This window comes from Eretmochelys imbricata, chromosome 3, assembly GCF_965152235.1.
Source record: "Eretmochelys imbricata isolate rEreImb1 chromosome 3, rEreImb1.hap1, whole genome shotgun sequence".
In the NCBI taxonomy this organism is placed as follows: domain Eukaryota; kingdom Metazoa; phylum Chordata; order Testudines; family Cheloniidae; genus Eretmochelys; species Eretmochelys imbricata.
The window spans coordinates 195,231,469-195,251,436 of NC_135574.1; the positions used below are offsets into that span (position 1 = coordinate 195,231,469).

The following is a 19,968-nucleotide window of genomic DNA, read 5'->3' on the forward strand; positions in this document are numbered from 1 at the left end:
CTATCAGAGGCTCGTTCACCTGCACATCCACCAATGTGATTTATGCCATCATGTGCCAGCAATGCCCCTCTGCCATGTACATTGGTCAAACTGGACAGTCTCTACGTAAAAGAATAAATGGACACAAATCAGATGTCAAGAATTATAACATTCATAAACCAGTCGGAGAACACTTCAATCTCTCTGGTCATGCAATCACAGACATGAAGGTCGCTATCTTAAAACAAAAAAACTTCAAATCCAGACTCCAGCGAGAAACTGCTGAATTGGAATTCATTTGCAAATTGGATACTATTAATTTAGGCTTAAATAGAGACTGGGAGTGGCTAAGTCATTATGCAAGGTAGCCTATTTCCTCTTGTTTTTTCCTACCCCCCCCCCCCCCGATGTTCTGGTTTAACTTGGATTTAAACTTGGAGAGTGGTCAGTTTGGACGAGCTATTACCAGCAGGAGAGTGAGTCTGTGTGTGTATGGGGGTGGGTTTTTGGAGGGGGGTGAGGGAGTGAGAGAACCTGGATTTGTGCAGGAAATGGCCTAACTTGATTATCATGCACATTGTGTAAAGAGTTGTCACTTTGGATGGGCTATCACCAGCAGGAGAGTGAATTTGTGTGGGGGGGTGGAGGGTGAGAAAACCTGGATTTGTGCTGGAAATGGCCTAACCTGACGATTACTTTAGATAAGCTATTACCAGCAGGACAGTGGGGTGGGAGGAGGTATTGTTTCATATTCTCTGTGTATATATAAAGTCTGCTGCAGTTTCCACAGTATGCATCTGATGAAGTGAGCTATAGCTCACGAAAGCTCATGCTCAAATAAATTGGTTAGTCTCTAAGGTGCCACAAGTACTCCATTTCTTTTTGCGAATACAGACTAACACGGCTGTTACTCTGAAATCCACCATAAAAGTAGATCACATCATGGAACAGGCCACCCAAAAACCTCAAGAGAACCTGCTTTAATACGCAAATAAAATCCCCTCTACTTGTCAACTACCACACTGGAATCCATACAGGGTATCATCAAACAATTACATGGCTTATTACAACCATCTATAATCAACTAACGACCCCCTTCAACTGCCCTCTCCCCTCCCTACTTGAGGGGTGTTAATGGGTCACTTCACCTTGAATGGTTCCTTGTGTTTGCTAAACAATCTGTTCAACCTTGTACTTATCACACTTTGAGTAGTTTCCCAAACCTGAAGAAGAGCTGTGTGTAAACTCAAAAGCTTGTCTTTCTTACCAACAGAAGTTGGTCCAACAAAAGGTATTACCTCACCCACCTTGTTTCTCTAGGACCTATCCGTGTAAGTTAATAAACATATTCCACATTAATTTAAGCGGGGGAGGGGGGAAGGGGAGGGTTTAATGCTTGTAAATAAAACCCACACACCACTTTTTTCATAGCTTTAGTGAACTGAACTGTTTTTCAAAAAACAAAGAAAAAAACAAGCACAACTAATTGACGAGTGGGAGGCAGCCATGTACTTCATTACTGCAATTTGACTTTGGAATGAAGTTAGACAAGGTGGGTGAGGTAATTTCTTTAATTAGACCCACTTCTGTTGGTGAAAGAGAGGGGCTTTTGCGCTTCCACAGGGCATGGAACCTACTGTTTGTTAAAGGTGTGCATTCCTGTCACTTTCTGAAGATCATCTAACTTTTCTTCCTGTTGCCAACGTCTATTTGACTCATTCCTTCAACTGTCTTTTGTGCGATATACAGAAGACAGACCCTATAGCTGCAATGTAAGAAATAGGGCCAGCCCCTTACAATAAATCTATTCACAGCACTAATCGTGGGCATCGGAGCCTGTACCACAAGCTATTTTATACAGCTCTGCCTTCCTGTTCCCTGTTCTTGGTGAAGATAGAATGGACTGCAGTGTGGCCAACTCATGATTTTATCATCAGTCTCTCAATATTTGGTGTTTTTCTTAAAGCACCAGCTGCTGGAATGAAGAGATTGCATGAGATTCTCAGGTTTCATTATTAAAAAAAAAAAAGCAAAGTGCATGGTTGTGAAGAAAATTTTGAAAATGTAAGCAAATGTATCCTAAAGCCTGAGAAACCAGATAGCAAATAAAAAGAACCCAAAAATTACCATTTAAAAATAATAATGTAAATTTCTGAGGCCTTGCTAAGGATTCTTAAATTATATAACATTTTAAGAAAAACGTTTACTGCATATAATACGAAGTAAAGGTAACTTGTCTTTCAAACACATTAACATCCTGCTGCTATAGGCAAGTATAAATGACACAGACTTCCTGGATTTAAAAAAGCAATATGTTAAAGTCAGGCACAGTTGAAATCGTACAGCTAAATAACCACAATATTTAATAATACCTTGCAAATGTGTATCGTTCTAAGAAAAGCACTCATCAAAACTTACACAAGTTAAATATCAAAGAGTTCTTATCCTGTGCTCTAGCTCTCCTTAACCATTAATTTGCCTTTAGCTTATAATTTTAAATACAGTTTGACTATTTAAAGAAACAGACTCCACAGACTTAGGACAGTGCTTCACGGAGTAGTTCTTTTATCCAGTTTACAGCGAAGGCAAGAAAGACTGAGTGAACAAAACACTCCGTTTATTACAGCCATGAGTCACAAGTGATTGACCACTTCCCCTTGTCTCAGTATGCTATTACCAGAGCAGAAAAAACTGATAAGAATTCAGTAGCTTTTAGCATTCAAGACTGGTTAAACCAGAAATGCTCTGACAGCTGACTATTTAAAACAAACAGCTCTAGGAAAAGATGACATTTCACTTCTCTTAAAATATCTAAATGAATCAAGCACTGACTTTTCCCAACTTCTCCTTGGCACTGTTTCAAAAAGTCTGCTGTTAACAGGGCTCGATTTAAAAGATTGCCCAGTTTCACAAATTTGTTCCTTGGCTGGTTAAGATCTACAGTCATATTTCATAGCTTTTTTGCTCAAGTTTTAGTGATCTGCAAAGTATGTCTCAATATTTTAAAACAAGCTTGAAATTAAGGGGGCATTCTTTTTTAAAGTATTTTCTTTCCCCTGCCCCCCATCACTCTCTGGCGTACAGTAGAACCTCAGAGTTATGAATGGCAGAGTTACGAACTGACCAATCAACCGCACATCTTGTCGGTAACCGGAACTGCACGATCAGGCAGCAGCAGAGACAAAGGGGGGAAAAAAGCAGGTACGGTACAGTACTGTATTAAACATAAACTACTAAAAAAATAAAGAGAAAGCAGCATTTTTCTTCTGAATAGTAGAATGTTTCAAAGCTGTATTAAGTCAATGTTCAGTTGCAAACTTTTGAAAGAACAACTGTAACATTTTGTTCAGAGTTACGAACAACTTCCACTCCCAAGGTTGTTTGTAACTCTGAGGTTCTACTGTATAAGCCTTCAGATTTCTCCCATATAAAGTATTGTACCATGTCTTCTCCTCCTTCTATTAAGTCTCTAACATTAAGGACCCCTCTACAGACTCTACTGAACTCCCACTTGACCTCTCCTCCCAGATTTTACTTTCTCGATTTTCAAAAGGCACAAATGACAGCTAGATGCTTAACTGCCATTTGTGCTTTTAAAAATCTCCCCCCAGACCATACTACAGCTGTTCTATTGTATATGAGAGCAAAACACTCCATGAGTTACAGACCCCATTTAACCAAAAAAAAAAAAAAAACCCCAAACAACTCAACACATATCCCTCACAGGGTCAACACTACGAAGAAAGGAAATGAGCAAAATTTACTTTTACTGACCTCATTTTTTAACAGTAACTAGGCTAATTCTGCAATGAGATAATGCTGTGACACTTAGTTGGAGTTTAAAAATAAAGTAATGCCAGCATATTTAGGAATTGCTGCAGAGATCTTGACAGAAAAAGTGCGATCTTGTATGGTTAAAAATTGACTATCCAAAGCCTGCTAACCCAAGTACACTGTAAACAAAACTGGAAAGACCAGCATACATTTTTCCAAAACGTTTGCGTGAGCGTGATACTTAGGAAGACGGAAGTCAAGGAGTACGAAATGTACAAAGATCAGGCTGTGGAGCACCTTGCTGTAGGGTTCTTAAAAAACTGACTCCGTGATGTGGAAGACAGTTTGGTAGAATACCTACTCACCTTGCGGCACATTCAGGTATGTGCAAGATACCACAAGTTAGGGATAGGGTTCTGCAGTGGCCATGATCTAATGTGCACAAACACAGCAGTTCAGTAAGTTACAAGGCAGAAATAGTATTCTACCTCAAAAGGGAGCGTGGGAAAGAACAGCAAGCAAAACAAGAAACTGTCTGAGCTTCTAGACCTCAACTGACACAGAATTACTGCTGTTCCCAATCTGTATGAATTCTACTGCTCATAAAATGAACCAAAATTGTAATGGGAGAAAGGTATGTAACAATTTCTATCTGCCCATAACCAGAATATGCATACAGGATTAGTTACTGCGTTCGCATGTTCCACTATATTCCTGGAAAGATATACTTTTTGCAGTAAACACATAAGACTTCTGTTTTTAGCTATGCTTATTTCAGACATTTTAGACTTATTTTGTTTGACATCTATAATTGCAGTCTCGCCACATGCATGGCACACACCACATTTGACAAATCTGATATCCAAATAGCGTCAAGAATATTCTCCTCAAAATAAATCTTTGCTTCTATTAAAGTTATTGTTTTGTTGCCAGTCCAATGCCTTTCTCCAAAAATGGCAGGAGCCCAACAATAAAGCACTGGAAGCTAGAAAAAGAGAATGCTCTAGAATACTAAACAATGGAGTTGTAAGGGGTGACAATGCCAAAGAATGCGTCCACCACACCACAGAATACACCACAGAAAGGTACACAACTGGGCTGTTCCTCAGAGGGGATGTTACAGGTGTGAGAATTTAACGGCTATGCAGAGGTTGAGACAAAAGTTACACAAAGACACTTATAAAGCTAATTACACTGAAGAGCAAAGCGGAAATTGTCTCTCTTTAAGTATGTTCTGAAACAAACCACAGCAGTGCTTTAGCATTGTTAGTGCAGACTAGCCCTAACAAAAGCCAGGCAGACTAAAATAACGGTTAGGATTTCTCAGGATATGTTAAGTGCACACAGTCAAAATGACTTTTCATAAAAACTCATTTCAATTAATCATTTCTTTAAGAAGCAATTGTGTTGCATTGCACCAAGGATTTCATGATAAATATACCAGAATTATTATAGCTTCATTACATATTATGAAACTCTTAACTCAGTCTTTCATCTGATCTCGGATTGGCCTCTCATTCTAGCTTCAAAAATAGAAAAAAATTGGATAAAGTTTTGATTCTTTTCCTACAACATTACCTTTTAAAACTAGGAAGATTTGATTTCATCATGCTGTGATCAATACAAAAGGTGAGGCATTAAAAGAACTAAAGTTTTTACTTCACTCAAAAAACTATAAAAGTGTTTATATAAAAAGGCTAAATGCTCCACACACACAAAAAAAATTCTTAATTCCCTTGCTCATATTTCAGGTTTACATTCTCTGAATTGGTGTAATAAAGTACGGTAATTTCCCCCCAGTGAAGATTATGAAACAACAGAATATAGAAAACACATTTCAGAAGTTATAGTGAGCTCAAACAAGATCATTTTGTACTAGAATAATCATAACAGAGTCTTTGGATAAGCCATGTTAGGATATAGATATTCAGGCCTTTCTGTAAAGGCCTATACTCTAAGAATTTAGGTGTATTCTCATCACTTAGCTAGTTATAGAGGTAGAAAAGAAAGGATCAAAATCACTGTCTGCTGGTGTAAGGGCCTTCTCTTACTGTGACAGTCACATCCTCACATTCTGAACTAGTCACATTGAAAGAAGGTGCTATTGGGCTGTTAGGAATACAATCCTGTCCTGATAATGCCGATCAGCCCCAGAGAAAGGGAAGAGCCTGGAAGATGTAAAAGGAAACTTAGTTTGATAACATCCTGTCTGGCAAGAACTCACCTATCAATAGCTGGGATGTGAAATCCTCATTTCTTTGTTATTCTATCACTGTAGCACCTTCTTTCAATGTGACTAGTTTGGAATGTGAGGATGTGACCATTCACTTCCCAGCTTATGGCTGCCTCTGCTGTTTAGCCAGAGATCTTAGCCTAAGAACAGGGCCTCAGACTGTCACAGTAAGAGAAGGCCCTTACACCAGCAGACAGTGATTCTGATTCTTTCTTTTCTACCTCTATAACTAGCTAAGTGATAAGAATACACCTAAATTCTTAGAGTATAGGCCTTTACAGAAAGGCCTGAATATCTATATCCTAACAAGCCAGAAAAACAAAAAACAACCACATCCTGATAGATTTCTGAATGGCCGAGAAACCTGATAAGGAAATTCAATCATTCATGCCACGAAGGCAGCCATACATTTGTTAGAACTGTTCAGTCTGTCTATTGCACCACATTAGTCAGTCAGTCATGAATGTACCTGATAAAGCAGACATGACTAGTTAACGTTGCTTTACATAGCATTATGAGATGACATCATCTAACGTTCATGAGCTCACTCCCCCCAAAACCTCAAGTTTCATATCCGTTAACACTAATGTTCTACAGAGTCTTTGAAAGTTTTCAGTTAAAATATCACCTTTTTAATAATCAATTTATTCCTGCAGCAAAGTCTCTGAAAGAAGAGGTTATTACCGAGGTATTCTCTGCCACATTTGAAACTATACTGAATATTTACATTAACAGAGGTCTATTTGCTAGAGTAATAACGTGACAGAAAGTCAACAAATTTTATGCTATTCTCACATTACTACCTTTCCAAAACTGTGAGACTTTGTGACAGATAATTATTAAAAATAGGAATTGTATAAGGAGCTTTTTCTTTTATATGAGGCACTTGACCATCTAAGTCAATGCTGGATTGGGGATGCAGCCTAAGGGTATGTCTAAACTGAAATTAAAAACCCACAGCTGGCCTGTGCCAGCTGACTTCGGCTGAGGGGCTGTTTAAACTGTAGTGCAGACATCTGGCTTCAGGCTGGAGGCCAGGCTCTAGGACCCTGCGAGGTGGGAGAGTCCCAGACCTCAGGCTGCAGCCAGAGCTGGAACGTCTACACCATCTACACCACAATTAAATGGCCGCCCACCTCAAGCCCGAGACAGCTGGCACAGACCAACTATGGTGTTTAATTGCAGTGTAGACATACCCTCTACGACCTCACCCACTCCAGACTGCACTGTGGCACCCGACAACTAGTTGCAGGACCTCCTTTCTAGAAAGGCTGTTATTAGATAGTCCCCAGAACCTATTACAGATTTGGAGGGCGGGGGAGGGGGGAAGAAGATGTGCTGGCAAAAATTGACTCTTTCTTAACATGTCCCAGGTGCCTACAGCAACACTATACACTCTGCCTGGTAAACCACTCCTTACTTCCAAGCCACCACCTTAATTTCCCTTGTAAACTCTGCTAATCTCCCAGCTGGAGTCAAATTCATTTAGGGCCTGATCCTGAGAAATGCTGAGAACTCTGGCACTAATCCAATGTACAGTAGTCAATGGGACTGCTCACATGCTTAAAGATAAGCATGAACTTTAGTGCTTTGCTTGATTTGGTCTACTCAGAATACTGCAGGATTAAGTCATTGAGAAAGGGAGGTGAAGGAAGATTAACTGGGTTTTGGAAGACCTTTCCTATGTATTAGGCATCAGCTCACCTTATTGGGTCAATGGGGATGGGATGTGCAGGCATACCTGAACTTCAGTGCCTGAATCAGTGATTTCCTGGTCCAGAAGCTTGCACAGGACTGCTAGTCTGTTTAGACTTTAGGACTAAGTAGGATTGTTTGCCCTTGGATAAACTAGGAAGGTGACTATTCTGGGCTGTAACCAATTCTCCCATTTTCTGCAAGGAAGAATGTTGCCTTGAGGGGTTATCTTACATTTTAAAAAAGCAGTGACCTCTTAGACAAAATTTAGTGCCTGCCATCATCAATTCCTGCTCTCCACAAATAGGTTTTCCTTATTCAAGTCAAGAAACATACCTCTACAATCTTCTCCCTGTTTTTCGTTGGGTTCATGGGAGGCTCCGTGAGTAGTATTTTACAGTTTTTCGTATCGATGTTAAGTTTTTCTGGTCCAAATGTGTAGTCCCAGAGGTGCTTCATATCATCCCAGTTCCGGACTATGCCATTCTCCATTGGGTAGTTCACTTCCAGCATTGAGCGTAATTCACTTGCTTCATCACCAACCATAAGATCCTATAAAGTCACAGTATTGAAGTTTTTATGTCAGTTTGCAAGAATTTTCATTATTCTTTAGCAGTTTTTGATTATTAAGAATAAAAGATATTCCAACTTGCATCTGATTATATGTACTGAATGGCCCATGACCTGAAATTAGTTTTTATGTATAAAAAGTAGGCTTTACTGCACAAAATATTTAATGTGGCTGAGACCCATACTAGATCTTTTCAGAGAACCCGTATTTGGAAGACTTCAAAACCTTAAATCAAACTTACCGTAGTAAGAAGCTACCCTGCATTTTGTAACCATGGAACAGTAAAGAAACCTTAATATGTACAGACGTTTACTCATTGAGATCTCCAAAATTACTTCATCAAATACTCACTTGAATAGGTTGAGATGTGAAAAAGCACATAAAAGATAGTAGGGGGGGCTAGCAGAAAATTTTTCCACGCATGCTGCAAGTTTCTGTGCACATTCCCAAAACAGGGATAATGAGAGCTGCATAAGCATACAGAACAAGTAGCAAAAGCAAATAAGGGACTGGAAGTACCACACTAAACATTAAAATAAAAAGTGGTTTAACTAAGCCTTTGCCAGTAAAGTTTTAACAGGGTAGACCGATAACTGATATGTATCCCTTTTATTCCGCATCAAAAAACAAAACAAAAAACCCCCAACCCCAGTATGATATTTTATACAAAATACACATATTACCCAGTTGTGATTCATATAGGCAATTTCTAAATTGATTATATAAGAAAACCCTTTCCTTTTCCACAGGTATTTCCTGAGGCAAGTGGGTACAACGAAATGTTACCTTTGCTTCCCACTATAGACCATCTTCTTCCAGAGGAGCCTTAATGCCTGACTTACCACCATATTTAAAGAAATGAATTAAAATATATCTTCTTTTTAAGGATCACATTTCTACAATCTAGCAAAATAATAAGTGTTTCCTTTATTAAAGTACAACGAAATGGTTGCTTTTGACCAAATTGTCTACTGCAGAGTTTACAACCCAATCACTGTGCCACTGAGAGGTAAAGGTGACTCAGATTCTCTGTTTAAGCTAAGAAAGAAAAAGACATAATGAAAAGCAAACTGGAACTTTTAAATTATTTTTAGTTTTAATAATCTAAGAAGTTACTAGTAACTGGTAAAGAAATAATTTTATTACATGATTTTTAATTTGAGTCCCCTAATCAGTTTTCTTAATTTTATAAAACAGTTTTCATAGAATGGACTATTAATGTAAAAATTAGAAACCTAAACCCCTAAACTTTAAGAAGATCATAATTTGCTAAACTTACTCCAACAAACATACCACTAAGTAACCATGTGACTACATCAGTTCTATCGGAACAAATTCATAAAATTCTGACTTTATTTAACAATCGCTAGTTAAAGAACAACCATTTGAAATCTGTTCTGTGCATGACGTATACCTCAGACCAGGACAAGGTCAAGGAAAAGCCATGATCTTTTCCTATCTTCATTATTTTGTTATGTTAGATAAAGCATTTTCTAACGTTAACATTAAATTCATGTTGCTCTTATAGAAAAATGAATTATTCTTGCATCTGCACATAACTCAGGTCATGTCACAATCAGAAGCAATATACAAGATTCTTATAGTATTAGTTGCTACTAAATCAAAACAATGAACAAAGTTTAAAATAAGTAATCAAATGTAAAATGTGGGACAAGACAAGACATTAAAAAGCATCAAAATAATGCAACGGCTACTGCATCCCATAAAGCAAAAAATGGGAAACAAACAATACAGGGGCACCTCACTTACCATCTTTTTGTTATTCTACTTCAACAGGTCAAGAAAGGTGAAGAAAGAAGATAGAAGCAAGAGAGTCAGAAAAGGCCTAAAGGAAATCCTCAAATTATTTTAAGTACACAGTAGATATACAGCAGAAAAGAGATGCACGTATTGCTGCAAGTGTTCTGAGTTAGCGTAGTTAGGGCCAAGCTACCACTGTCAACGACATTGCTGTTCTTCTCAGAAGCCATTTCTGTCTGTGATTAATTTGTTTCCATTAGTTTAGTGGTGGGCTTCTCATTTTTATTCACAATATGCTATTGACAATAACTAGTGTCTTTGCATCTTTTCTAAGAAGCAAGATCTTTTATATGCCGATATCCCATTAAAAATCGAATTTTATCCAACGTGAGTGGTAGATCTGGAGTAGACTAATTGCGTGGTGGATTTGGAAGCAACTAACGCCAGCACATTGCCACCAGGATCCCTGCTTTCCTCCACCTCTTTTTTTCCATAAAAATATTCATCCTTCCAGCTCTTCGAGTTGAATTTTTACTATAACAGTTATAAAAATATTAAGCTAAAATACAAACTTGTGAGTACATGAAGTTCATAAACTTAAATGCTGTTTATGTATTCATTCTAACTGAATTAAGCGCTCATGAAGTGACACAGCAACAGCAATGACCTGAAAAGGGTACAGTGCAGGCAGATTTGTGCACATTTCCCTACACAGCTCCGCATCTCAGTTCTGCCATGCAGTACCCTGCTGTGCTAGAGGGGGGCTAGGAGAATTAACAGCCATTGTACTACACAGCAAGATACGTACTTTTGTGGACAAGCAGGGACTAGGATGCCATTTTCACTTATGACCCAATCCAAGATCAAAACCTAGGCCTCCTCAGTCACCAACCCTTCCAATAGCATTTTAATAAGAAAAATATCAGCTCCAGTAGGCATGTTTACTTGCTCTACTTACACATGACAATAACATCAGGGCAAGTACTCTGCAAAGGCAGCTGCCAGAAAATCCACATCCAGTCGCAGGAGGAACACAGGGTGAATGCTGACTATATTCTCCACTCACTCAAAGCCTACAGACACCCCAGTCTATGGATTTCTGAGATAGGAACTGAGGAAGATAATTGTGGGGCATGGACTAGGAATAAAAATGAGGTAAAGTGCATACTCGGGTCTGTTCTACTACAAGGAAGTATCCCTAAAGATTCTAATTAGTTTTAAAATTGATCCATCAAAATCTATTTTAAAACCAGTTGGAAGTGCAGCATAGTTTAGGCTCCCTAAGCCAACCATTTTTACCAAACCAGTTTCAAAAACTGCTGAAGGTAGTTTAGAAGCTGGTTCAGTAAAACTAGTTCAAGCTGCCAGGAGCCTGATCTGCACTACAACTTCAAGCAGTTTTAAAATCAATTTAGCTCAACAGGTTTTAAAACTGGTTGGAATTTTGGGGGAAACTGTTCCAGTGAAAACCACACCTTTGATGTAGCGGTGTCTCCTTATGTCCTCATTTGCTCTCCTGACAGGAATAATAGGCAAGGGAGGGTTAGGCTGCTTTTATAAAACCCTATTTTAGGGCTCATTTCACTCAGTTCCTGAATTTGGCTAGTTTTTCTGAATATTTTTAAAGAGCTAAACTGACGATGTTCTTGTCAATTTCCTTTGCTCAAGAGTCTTCTGAATGAGCCACAATGCTCTTTAATGTGTAGCTAGAATTAATCCATTCAAATTTTAGTATAATTTATCTGCCAAAAATATCTTTTTAGGAAAGCAGCAAAAATGGAATGACATCCAGAGGGGAAAAAAATGATCCTCAGACAGTTTCACTGTGCTGTCTTTCTGAATTTATCCTACATATGCACCAGGAAGGAAGATCTGAGACAGATCTGTAGGATGGTTGTTTGCTTCTCCTGACCTGGTTTATTTTGGCCTTGTCTTACAGCAACTACAATAAAGTAGACAGGTCCTGTAAAGTAGTTACAAAATAAATCAGGAGTCCAAGTCCCATTCTTCATTAAAATATCCTTGAGTGATTCTATCTTTAGAATGGGAGACATGATACAAGAAGTTAGATGCAAAAAAGCATCAATACATCATATATGACACTCCCCTCAACCCCATTCCAGAGCCTCAACTCAGACTAAATCAAATACTCAGGTGATCAAAGGCCATCCTAAACTGGGCTAGCAGCATTGACCATGTCAGGGCTTGAAAAATGTATCAGACCCATTACCCATAACACTAAAGCTTCTAGCCTAAGGTAGAAACAAAGCAGAAAGAAGATGGGTCCACATCAGTAATCTCCAGGAGAAATTCCTTGGTGAGACATTTCTAACCACTGTGTAGGGTGAGGGGATTTCTGCCAGGATTGTACTTTGACTCTGCTTGCGGAATCTAGCTTTCACTTCAGCTACTGGCAAGTAGATGTCTGAAAAACGTGGACCTTCAATTGCCCCCACCAAGCTTCTAGAAACGAGGAGAAGCACTCTCTCTTTCTCCCTCCATGTCCTCCCAGCTACTGTGAAGGTGAAAAGTCCTCTACTACCCAACCTCCTGGCTGCTGAGGGATGCAGGGAAGGAAATGAAAGATCTCCGCTACTTTACCCCTTTCCGGTCTAGACCTTTACTTTGCATTTTTTGTCATTCTTCCTCTCAAATAATTCTAATGCCACCTTCTACTAATGCTCATACTTTCCCCTAACCACCAGCAAGAAACTGTTTCAGTGCTACCTCTAGGATTCCAAATATCAGGAGTGAAACTGACCAGAGTTCTGTTGATTTCACTCTGCCACTCATAGCTTTGTGAAGCAGGAGCAGCAAAGACACAAACTTTATCTGCACAGTCAGGAAGTCAGCCCTGCATGTACTTAAATCTGAAATAGTATCTCTGCAATCAGAAGGGTTAGAAACATAAGCCCCCACATGCCTCAAGGAAGGTTTTCAACTCAATGCTAGTGATTAGAATTTTTTTCAAACCTGCAATATTACAATATTTTTAGACTGTAAGTTCCTCAGAGCAGGGATTGTTTCTCTATTCAGTGGAAAGCATTATGTCTACCATCACTACTTAAAACATAATGAAAAATAAATACAAGCAAAGTTAGGCAACTAATACTAGTTCACAGATGGTTTTGCTTACAACTAATTGTATACTGAACAGTAAAAATTACAGGTTATAGCCAACACTCACCATTGTCTCAGAATCTTGCACTAAGACTGAACAGCAAGGATCAGTCATCTGATCAATTTCTGCCTCATTTCCCCAAATCCCTTATCAAGATCTAAGAGCCCCAGCCCCCCTATGCACACTGGCCCCCTGACGGTCAGCTTCCGGTAACGTTAATCTACCCTTCTGCTCACCACATGCCCTGAAGGGGTGCAGCTGCTAAAGCTCATTACTTAAGCAGTGAATCACAGGACAGACTGCTGGGGGGCATGATAAAAGAAGGAGAAAGTACTTTCATGTGTTACAGTAGAACCTCAGAGTTACGAACACCTTGTTAATGGAGGTTGTTCATAACTCTGAAATGTTCATAACTCTGAACAAAACGTTACGGTTGTTCTTTCAAAAGTTTACAACTGAACATTGACATAATACAGCTTTGAAAGTCTAATATGCACACAAAAAAATGCTGCTTTTACCCATCTTAATTTAAATGAAACAAGCACAGAAACTGTTTCCTTACCCCCACCCCCCTTTTTTTTTTTTTAGTAGTTTACATTTGCAGGGGTTCTCAAACTTCATTGCACCGTGACCCCCTTCTGACAATAAAAATTACTACATGACCCCAGGAGAGGGGACCAAAGCCTGAGCCCTGCCACCCTGGGTGGGGGAGGGCCAAAGCCCAAACCCCACTGCCCCAGGTGGGGGGGACCAAAGCTGAAGCCCAAGGGCTTCAGTCCCACGCAGGAGACCTGTAACCTGAGCACCACTGCCCAGGGCTGAAGTCCTCAGGCTGCAGCTTTGGCTTGAGGAGGTGGGGCTTGGGCTTCTGCCTCAGACCCCAGCAAATCTAGGCCAGCCCCGACAACACCATTAAAATGGGGTTGCGACCTACTTTGGGGTCCCAGCCCCGGCAACACCATTAAAATGGGGTTGCGATCTACTTTGGGGTCCCACCCCACAGTTTGAGAACTGCTGGTGTACCGTGTTTGCTTTTTCTTTCTTTCTTTCTTTTTGTCTCTGCTGCCTGATTGCATCCTTCCAGTTCCAAATGAGGTGTGAGGCTGACTGATCAGTTTGTAACTCCGAGGTTCTACTGTATACAACTGAAAGACTACCGTGAATGCTTTAAACTGTTATAGAAAAAAACATTACCTTGATTTCAATGTTTCCCACTTTGGCAGTTGATCTTATAATTGGTCTTCCAACCAAAGCTGGAAAGATGTGTTCCGGAAAATTTGAGCCTGCATACCCACATTTCACAAACTGAAAAGAAAAAAGTTAAATAATTTGATTAGTTAATATATGCATCACATTTGTTTATTACTATTAAAAATATTTTAGTCTTTATGGGGAAATTTTCAAATGCAGATAAGGAATTTTAGAAAATAAGTCATGTTGTGTTAATTTAGATGTAATAAAGGGGCCCAAAGGTGTTAACGTGATCCTGACTGTCCAACATTAAACAGTTTTAAACGAAGTTCGGGGTTTGGAAGACAGTGACCTCAGCCTGCTTTGTTCCATGGCAAACACATCATTACAAATCCTTTTATTAAAGATACAGAGAAGAAGGAAAAACAGTAAAAGCATTTGAAACGTAAAGTATTAAATAGGGCTCTCATTTTAACAACATCACTTGTTCCCTTTCCCTGTATCTGGAGAGCTTTTAGAAGGAAAAAAAACTAGCCTCTTCGGTAGTATTAAAGAAGGTAATGACTGTCCTTTTGGGGAAAAACAAAGAAATTAGTTGAGATGGTCTGGAGCTATTATTGCTGGTGTTGTTAAAGCCCGATCCCATTTCCTAAGATGAAGGTAATGACTGTCCTTTTGGGGAAAAACAAAGAAATTAGTTGAGATGGTCTGGAGCTATTATTGCTGGTGTTGTTAAAGCCCGATCCCATTTCCTAAGATGACAAGACAAAACAAAACAAACACACACAAGGGGGGAAAGAAAAGAATAGCAAAGACAGAAAATGCAGCTTCTGTCTCTGGTGTTGACTCTCCCATGCACTTTCACTGCTGAAAAAAACAGACACAGCACATAGACTTATTACCCATTCCAAGACCTGGCAAACTTATACCTGAAGAGGCCTATTTAGGGCATTGTGTTTAGCTACCTCTTTCTGGGCACAGGCTCACAGCAATGCTGAAAAATATGCAGTCTTGGCCAGCTAAGCCAGACTCTCTTTAGACAGAAGGGAAAAGGAGTGAGAGATATGAAAGAGAAGAAATAAGGTAAGGAAGGAAAAAGACATATTGGAGGAGGTGGGAGAAAAGAGTCTCACATCCCAGGTGGTGTTTGGGATGCGAGACTAGTGGGGGTAGTGATGTCATCTGGCCCAGTTTGGTCAGGACATCTTTCATGATAAAAAAGATCTGAGCTCCGAGGAGACAGTGGGGATGGTAGCCATGATGGTGAAGCTCACTCCCACTGGCCAATTGTTCTCCCCAAAGTCTCTTTAAGGACCCCAAAAGGCAATGATGGCTGGAATAGACCACCCTCTCATTATTCTGTCCAACAATTAGACCTAGTTTCCAATACACCAATTGTAGTTTACTGATTTCTGCTTCCACACTTTTCTTGTTTACCAAGAATGATCTTAACGTAGTCCTTGAGTAATATCAGTAGACATTTTTGCTTGAACTATTTCAGTCTGTCCCACTTTTGCACCTTTTCCCACCAATATTTGTTGTTGTAAGTTATTGCAACATCTAATGAACATATACTCAATGTTTACAGTTGAGCTCACAATTAGGGTAAATTTGTAGGCCCAAATGTACATTTACAAGTCTCTGCCTAGAACGTCAATACTCATTTTAAATAGTTTTAGAAACTTTTTTTAAGCACATATCTGAAATTTTTAAGAGATACTAATACTGCCTGTTTCATTTGGTAAAGATATGCGCGAAACCTCTGAGCTTAACTATACTGTATTTGGCTCACCTCCCCCACCATTTTTCAACTCTACATTGATCATCTTTCAGGGTGGTCCTCTGGCAGCAAGCAGCTTACTTCTCAAACCCTTAGGGCCTGTCTCTACTACCCCATAGTTTGGGCTAATGGGGTGTGAATAGCAGTGCACAAATGCTGTGCTGTAACTCCCCAGTAAGGATACTGCAGGCACGAACTGAAAAGTTGGGCTGCAAACTTGGGGCTCTTCAGTTTGCGCCCATAGTGTCCACATCAGGGACAGCACAGCACTTTAGCGTGCATTGCTATTCACATCTTCTTAGTCCAAACTGCAGGGTAATAAGGCATTATTAAAATTATACTTAAAAAGCCATGTAACACTTGAAAGAACTTAATGTAAGTCTACATTTTCTAAAATGTGGGACATGCTACCCTGGGATAACGTGTTTTTTGTTTCATTTTGGGAGCGGGGAGTGGCTTGCTGTGGGAGCGGCTTGCTGTGAGAGCAGACAGATTTCAAATTTTGTCTAGCATTTCTGCTGTGTCTATAAAAACAAAAAGTCTCTAGCTGTTACAGTTGTGGAAAAACACTCGGATCACTTTTTGAAGGCTAACTGATGCAGTAATTTCTGCCTGAATTCTAAAGTGTGAACTGTCCTATTAATTTCAACTGATATTAACTCAAATGCCAGTTAGAATACTTTAAATATCAACACTGCTCAAAGTATGTAAGAAAGGATGGGAAGTTATACACCAGTACTTCCCTGAGAGAAGAGGAGAAGTGGTGGTGCATGAAGATATGTACATTAAAAGGAACAGTAGGCCTTTAACATTCTTTGGGGCGTTTTGGGGCGGGAGGCACATTTGGGGTTTTTTTCCCCAAAGGGAGGCTCAACTTTCAAAAGTTTGGGAAATGTGGATATAAGTTAAGAACCTTAAATACAATGGCAAGAATTACGAATCATTTAATATGGCTCCTTACCTAGTAGCTGCTATACTTTTAATTAGCAAAATCAATTTGCATTCAGCATCAATGGAAAAACATGATGCAGGGCAAAACTTTTGTCGCCCTCACTTTTCTTCTTGTACACCACCTCCGTTTTTAAATGTGTTCTGTCTGCCGTTGGAGCCAACTTGACATGTTTGAGGGTTAGGAAGCGTGTTCTTGAGCTTATCAACTCCCTTCCACAAGTCCCGACTCCTTTCCAAAGATGAAAGGTCTTCTTCAGCAATATGGTATGAAATGGCAAGGCAAGGGCTTGTCAGCCCTTCTGCTTATTCTGAGGCTATCAATATCTAGGATTTATTCAGATCTTGTCTACACATGCAAGAGAGTGCTGCTCCTATTTATGACAGCAATTAATGGCCAACCATATTTGGAACATCGGAACACGCTGAACAGGCTGGAGCCCAAAATCTTTTTGCCAGTGCACTTATTTCCACACCTGAGTATCAGAGAGTCTGCAAAGCTATGAAGCCACTCTGATTAATGGGAGATAGAGCCTCACAAGCCTATTACCCCAATTTGATCAAACATGCTCTTTAATACAAAAGTGCATGTGACTTCATATGCTTTTATATCAATTACATGAACAGATGAGTACAACTGTCATATTTAAAGCATTGGTGAAGTTAATTTGCCTTAACACAGCTGAGGTCACTCAAGTTTGATCAAGTAGGGGTATATATTACTTTGGGAATCTGTTGGAGATGGAAACCTTATGGAGCAATGAAGCACATTATCAAAAGTGCTGTCTGCAATGTGCAGGTAGAAAGAAGTGCTTTCCCCATAACTTATTTCCATGCTTCTAAGGTTTTGGGTGGCTGGGATGTGCCCTGTTGCAATGTTAAATGCCACTAAATGTAATTTTTGTTCACTAATTTCTTAGTTTTTTTTAATACAGGTGAAGCTGCTTCTGAAGACTGTGCAAGGCTGATATGCCTTAGCAAACTGTGTGCCTGCAACCCCTTATTCTACGAAGAAGTCCACGTAAATACTCCCCAAAACACTCCATCAGAGCCTCTCATGGACTCCAGAAACTACATACAGCCACAAGCAGCTGCAGCAGCACTATACCAGTAAATCTGCCTATTGCTCCTCCCACGCCCTTTCACGCAAGTATTAAGTGTACTTCTCAACCTTCAAACACACCAACACGAGAGACCTGCAAGTGTCATGGACGCCATGTTGGCCAACACTATGAATTGAAACAATGATCTCCAAAATCGAAAGCATGAGTCTTTACAGCTTGTGCGGGGTACAGGGCCAAGTTCTCAAGCTGAGAGCTGTCACAAATACTCATTCTCTTCAGACTGGGCAAAGGATGACATACAACACAGATACACCTACCAGGAGGGTGACAAAAGTGAAATGTGCAATAAACGAGTGAAAGGTGAAGTGTGTGTTTTGGTGATTCACACATTTACAATCTACAAATCATCATAGTTTAAGTTCTACAATACTGTTTTAAAGCGGTCTTTTCACAGAGCAAATCATACACAACCCTACCTCCACATAGATCAGCAGCAGGGTTTGAACTGCTTCACCTTGAGAGCTCCAGCTTAGGCTCTTACTATTTGAACTACAGGAGTAACTGCCAGTCCCTTTCTATACCAGCCTGGAGAAGGACTAACATACACTATCCCAGGGATTATACACAACTATTTACTAGTCAGCAGCAGAATACTGGTGATCAGGCATCCTGGGTTCTATCCCTGGCTCTGGAGAAAGAATGGGGTTTATAGTGGCAGGAAACAGTACAGCTAAACTGGCTTAGTCACTCTGAAAGGCAGTGTAGTATAGTGGATAAGAGCAGGGTCTGTTACATAAGAAATTTGGGTTCACAGTGCCTTTGTATGAGCTTTCTGCTAACCTATTTAAAAACGGGGGAGTGGGAGGATTTTCAGCAGCTTGTCCCCCATCTTCTGGTTTGGGGTTCATGGCCCCTTGGTCAATAATAAGTTTAGCAAGTCTGATAGGAATTTAAATAGCATTTAGAAGATGAGACCTGAACTCCTGGTCTCCTTTCCCAGCTCAGGGAACCTTTCCCCAGGCTACAGGAGGATCCGGTGAATGAGGGAGGTCAGCCTTTTTTTTTTAAAAAGGATTCCTAGAAGTTAATGATGAGATTCATATTGCAGCAGTTTTCATCGTCAACTTAAAATTCAGTGGCTTCAGATGGCTGAACGTATTTGACACTATGGCTACAAAGTTATAACACTTTATGTACGCTACTGATCTATAACGGATATTCTAAGAGTCAGCACAAAGAGTAACAACGCTGCCGAAGAAAAGGCCCCAGAGTGTTTTTGATTTCTTGCTAAAGGAGTAAAAACGAAAAGTGACACTTGCCAACTAAAAAATAAAATCAAATCACAAATGCCTATTTTTCAGCAGCTTATTAAAAAAACTTTCCAGAACTTCAAACTATACAATCAATACACTCAAAAATCTGTAATTAGTCAAGGATAATCCATTTTTCATTTTACTAAAAATCTCCTTTTACTAAAAAGACCGCAGATATTCCCCATTCTTTCCACTGGCAAACAAATTCCCTAATGCAACCAAAATTGAAGTGTTCCTTGGGGCAGTTATCGAATTCCAAGTTCAGCACAACTAAGCATATTGTAAATGTTTAACAGCAGCAACATTTAAATGCAACATTGCATCTTACAAAGTAGTGAAGAACTACTCATTGAAAAACATCCTTGCAAGATGTACATGTCGTACATTATAATGCACAGAACAAATGTCTATTGTACATATACTTACAAGTGTGTTTTAAGAATAGTTACTTAGTTTGCCTGGTGCGTGCAAGAATCCGGTGTATAAGAAATTATTTTACCATATATAGTTTCCTCTTCTTAGCATTGTGGTTTAAATT

The 19,968-nt window shown here is 39.6% G+C and overlaps 1 protein-coding gene across 1 annotated transcript in view; it reads right to left on the reverse strand.

Moving 5' to 3' along the window:
* The window catches only part of ACTR2 (actin related protein 2), a 46,802-nt gene that overhangs the window by 20,525 nt on the left and 6,309 nt on the right, over positions 1-19,968 (reverse strand). Inside the window, exons 2-3 of the mRNA XM_077814024.1 lie at positions 14,329-14,439; positions 8,018-8,233 (exon numbers count right to left, since the gene is read on the reverse strand). Of these exons, the coding sequence (XP_077670150.1) occupies positions 8,018-8,233; positions 14,329-14,439 (327 nt within the window). The remainder of the gene's footprint in view (positions 1-8,017; positions 8,234-14,328; positions 14,440-19,968) is intronic.